Below are 4,839 nucleotides of genomic sequence, written 5' to 3' on the forward strand. Positions count from 1 at the left end.
ACATGAGATAAAGGTGTATTCGTATTACTCGCCAGATTATGTTTTAAAACTGTTACATAACTTTGCGCTGATAATGCTTTCACCAATTATACACAGTTTGGCACATTGCATAAAATCAAAATTGACATGTTTTTGACTCCAATATAATTTCCAGGGCATAATGAACGCTGTTATCGGACTTATATTTGGTATTCTCTATTTCTACAATGAAGATTCGCACCCTACAGTACAAAACAGGTTTTTATTTACACATTTATAATTTGCTATCAAATCAAAAGACAAATTTTCTATTAAAATTTAGAATCAAAATATAAGCATACCTCTGTCTGAACATTTTATTATTGTGTTCGTTAATGTACAGATTAGGAATGTTTTTCTATCTCTCTGTTCACGGAGTGATGGTACCAGCCATGATCACTGCAAAGAGCTTTGCTGTCAACGAGAAATCTCTGTTCAGGTCAGTATATGTATAGTTTTAGGCTTATCCGTTTTCCCCCCAAAACCCCCAAAAAAAAAGTTTTTTTTTTAAAAAAGGGGAAGGCCCCCCCCCTAAAAAAAAAAAAATTTTTTTTCACCCCCCCCCCCCAAATTAATAGTTATACTGTGCATGTGAACGCTCACAGAACAGTATATATAATAGGGTGAAAAAAAAGGAACAGCATTTTATTCTATTTTTCCATCCCATTTGGTAGTCAGCAAAGAACATTCAAAGAATTATAAACAAGTATCCTCACAACTCCCATGGACCGTTTTTAATTGTTTAAAACACAGTTAGGATGTTCGGATATTATGTGCAAAAAATGTATCCCATCTTTCCCCACCAACTATATCTTATAGTTACATCGTTTGTGAAGTAACTTTATATAGTAAGGCTGTCTATCACATCATTTCAGCTTGATACGGTTGTGTAAAAGTGTACACCCCAATTTACCAATATCTGTTTATCCAATGAACATTTTATGTATAGGGTGGAGTAAAATGGGACACCTTTAGCACATAATATCCGAATAGCCTTATCAGGTTTTAAACAATTAACAATGGTCTATATGAGAGTCGTGAGCATATGGATTCATAATTCTTTAAATATTTTTGTTTACTACCAAATGGGACGAGAAAATAGAAAGAAAAGGTGTCCCATCTTCCCCACCTTACTATACCATTCTTAGGCACGAGCGCAAGGGTGGGTTCTACAGAGCATCGACTTACTGCTTAGCTCGTTGTACAGTGGTGTTGCTTGCTAGGATTCTCTCTGCAGTTATATTTTCTGGTTTCGTTTATTGGATGACAGGTAAAAATATTAGTTTTTTTGCAAAAAAATGATACGGTTAAATTTCGTCGTAAGGATGGGTAAATTTATTCTGTAAATATTCTTTTGTTTACTGCCGAATGAAACAAGAAAAAAAACTAAAAACATGTTACATCTTACCCCACCCTACTATATATAACTTTTCTTTTCCAATTTATATATATAAAAATTTTACCACTTGCAAAACGTATAGAACAACATTGCTGGCCATGTGTAATATATTTAAGACTGTACAAATTCGTTACATTGTGTATTCCTAGTTTATTAAAAATCTCATGTCATTAACACAGGTTTACAACGACACCCAGCTCACTTTATGTCTTTCTTGATGACAGCTTTCTTCAGCGGTTTCGCTTGCGATGGTATTTGCTTGTATGCCGCACTCGCGTTTAGGTCTTTCAGCACCGGCCGACTTTTCGTTGTGCTCTACATGACTTTGACTTCGGTAAGAATAACTACACATACAAATCAATATGTTGAACTTTACAAATTTTCTTGGGCACACGTTCTTCTATGCTTTTTTATAGGCTAAAAACAATCGAACGCGAATTTAGTATAACCCGCATTTCGCATATCGTAACCATTAAGATATACCGTTTTCGATATACGTGGTTCTGCCACCATTATATATAGGCGTGTATGTCTCTGCCGTTAAACAACATAGTATATACTAAACGATATAGGCTCCAACTCATTATCCACTAATAGATTGTCCAAAATGCCAGTAAATATAGATAAAACAATTAGCCCACAAGTTACATACGTGGTAACTCGTAAGCGGCCATAACGTGTTTACAATACAGCCTCCGTGTTATAACGACTGTGGGTGGTATGCGAGGATCAATAACTGTCATTCATAGAACATAGATATAGTGTACCGATCAGCCATTAATGTTCTATTTTATTGTATAATGTATGGGAGTGGCCTTTCAGGCCCTGGGATTTATAGGCCAGATTTGACTTATTTACCGCAACACCCTTGTACAGCCGAAAGTGAGCTAGTACGTTACCGATGCGGTTAGTTTGCCAAAGTAACAAAGTTTTATTGTCATGCCACATTGTGTGGTATTTTATTCAGTTTTTATCACTATACGTCTCACATTGCAGTTTTTGCCTCTAACAGTCACTAATACGCTGTGACAACATAATTCGTACTTTGCAAAATTTAATTTTGTTATGCGTACGCATACTTAATTTATAACATGTTCCAATTTTCCGGTACAGGTGTTTGCGGGTTTCCTTCTCGATCTGAACGAAGCCTTTCCATGGTTGGCGTGGGTCAAATATATCAGCGTGACTCGATACTGCTACTTGGTAATTTATGCCCAATACCTGAATTATAGTAGTGTGAGGTATGATCGGACACCTTTAGCACATACTATCCAAATATCTTGATCGTGTTTTAAACAATTAACAACAGTTGTCCATGGGAGTTGTGAGGATACCGTTGATTCTTTAAATGTTCTTCGTTTACCACTGAATGGTACAAGAAATTAGAAAGAAGAGATGTCCCATCTTTTCCCACCATACTATATATTATTTCCGAGGCAACGTTATCGACCGGTCAGCTTGGGAAATAGATTCGTACTTTTCAGGCGTTCTAATCTAGCTTGTATATTGCTGGGCAGAGAAATGCGTCTCGGTTATTTTCACGCGGTCATAAGCATGTTAATGAACATGATTATTCCCGAGGTCTTTTGGGTTTGACTTTTAACAAAACAAACAAGAAACAAAACTTTAACCAATTCTCACACCTCAAAATAACTGCCTGTACCGCAATCCAATTAGCAACAGCAGTAAACAGAAGCGTATTATGTTTAAAAAACCGCAAAATGCTACAACACTTATATAATTACTTGACGTGTACTAAAGTACATTATCCAAACAGGGTTCTATTCTATTCTGTAAGGGTGAGGCGCTATGGTATGCTATGCAATAAGGCTTAGGCTTCGGGATTTAGACAAGTGTGGCCTATTACTCTATCAACACTTAACGCTTTGTTGGATTTTTTTAAATGCGGTTCTATTCTATTTTGTTAGGGTGTGAGGTCTTATGGCGTGTTTTGCAATAGACCTTAGTAATTAGACAAGTGTTGGCTTATTACTCTACTTAACACTTAACGCTTTGTTGGATTTTTTTAAATAGTCGACCGTTGTAGTAAAAGAGTTGTTTAATATTATGCTAAGTAGTTTAATTCGTGCTCACTCATTAGATCTTTGATCTCTTTTTCAAATAGGGTTGGGTCATAAACGAATTTATCGAACACGACTTGGAACCTTGTCCACGTTTATTTACGGAGAAACGGAACCAGCATGCACTGATGATCAAAGAGAGATTGACATCTATACAAAACGCCGGTCCGGATGGGAGAACGAAAACGAATATAACGAGCTGGTATGTAATATGTTTATATAGTGCGGTAAACGTAAAATTTTAATTAATTCACCAGGAAAATGGTAATAGTTTTATACCAGTGAAAAAAAAACAACGAAGAAAGAATTCAAAATTGGAATAAAACTTTGCGTTTTAAACAAGTTGTGCTAAATAGAATGTTCTGGGGTAAGATGGATACCGTTAGTATATGATATCCCATATTTAATAATCGTTTGGTTGCTACCATAAAAGACAATGAAAAAATGTACCATTTTACCCCAACGTACTACATAGTACACGGGGTAAGACAGGAGCTACCATCTATATCCCATATTTCCCGATCGCGTTTATACAAACAACAACGTTTTCTTTAAACGTGAGGATACGGATATGAAATTCTGTAAATATAGTCTTTAGGACTACCTCGTTTACTAACAAGTGGGTCGATTAAAGAGAAACCTACTATATTACAATAAAAAAATTTTAAACAACATTCTTGTATTTAGCACTTACTATCCTGGCGATGCTGTATTACCAATGGTGGTAGGCGATGATGAGATTTTTCTCCACAAGATTTGGCTTACTGATGTGATATTGCTACTTATGGCTATTTTTCTCTTTGTTGCTTGCTTTCTTCGTATGAGAAAAATGTGATAAACTGTGTGAAATTTGCTTCTTTGCGTTCCAGTTTGTATTTATGTGTTGTTTTGTATTTGTCGATTAAAAACTATGAAAAAGAAATGGGTTTATTAATAGCGAGGTATTTTAAAAGTTTTTAGGTAGTTATTTTGGTTGTTATGAAAAATACAGTAGTAGACTGTAATTAGCAGGTGTGGTTCTGTGAATTGCTAAACCTAATTAACTCTCCCCGATAGATTCCAATTTCCTTGTTGCCTGCTTTCGGGCGAGCTCGACTGTGACGAGACTATTATGACGTAAAAAGACAACAGAGAGTAAAGGCGACGATCACTGCCGTGCTTGTGTCGTCTCTCAGGTAGTTCGTACTTGTTTACTGTACAATTGAGCAAAAAGCTTCGCTAGGGATATAACCTGGGTGTTAAAAGTCAGTAAGGGTGTTACAGTTTGTATACATATACAATGTAAGCGGGTAATATCAGCGTTAACCTGATTATTTTCCTTTTACCAGTTATAAAATTTGT

The 4,839-nt window shown here is 35.8% G+C and overlaps 1 protein-coding gene across 1 annotated transcript in view; it reads left to right on the forward strand.

The window, feature by feature from the left end:
• Positions 1 to 4,406, forward strand: part of LOC104266163 (ATP-binding cassette sub-family G member 2-like) — an 11,515-nt gene extending 7,109 nt beyond the window's left edge. The window contains exons 13-17 of the mRNA XM_018813610.2: positions 1,167 to 1,288; positions 1,597 to 1,751; positions 2,531 to 2,620; positions 3,543 to 3,700; positions 4,186 to 4,406. Coding sequence (XP_018669155.2) covers positions 1,167 to 1,288; positions 1,597 to 1,751; positions 2,531 to 2,620; positions 3,543 to 3,700; positions 4,186 to 4,333 — 673 coding nt within the window. The 3' untranslated portion in view covers positions 4,334 to 4,406. The remainder of the gene's footprint in view (positions 1 to 1,166; positions 1,289 to 1,596; positions 1,752 to 2,530; positions 2,621 to 3,542; positions 3,701 to 4,185) is intronic.
• The last annotated feature ends 433 nt before the right edge of the window (positions 4,407 to 4,839 follow it).

The sequence above is a fragment of the Ciona intestinalis genome, chromosome 10 (assembly GCF_000224145.3).
Source record: "Ciona intestinalis chromosome 10, KH, whole genome shotgun sequence".
Classification (NCBI taxonomy): Eukaryota; Metazoa; Chordata; class Ascidiacea; order Phlebobranchia; family Cionidae; genus Ciona; species Ciona intestinalis.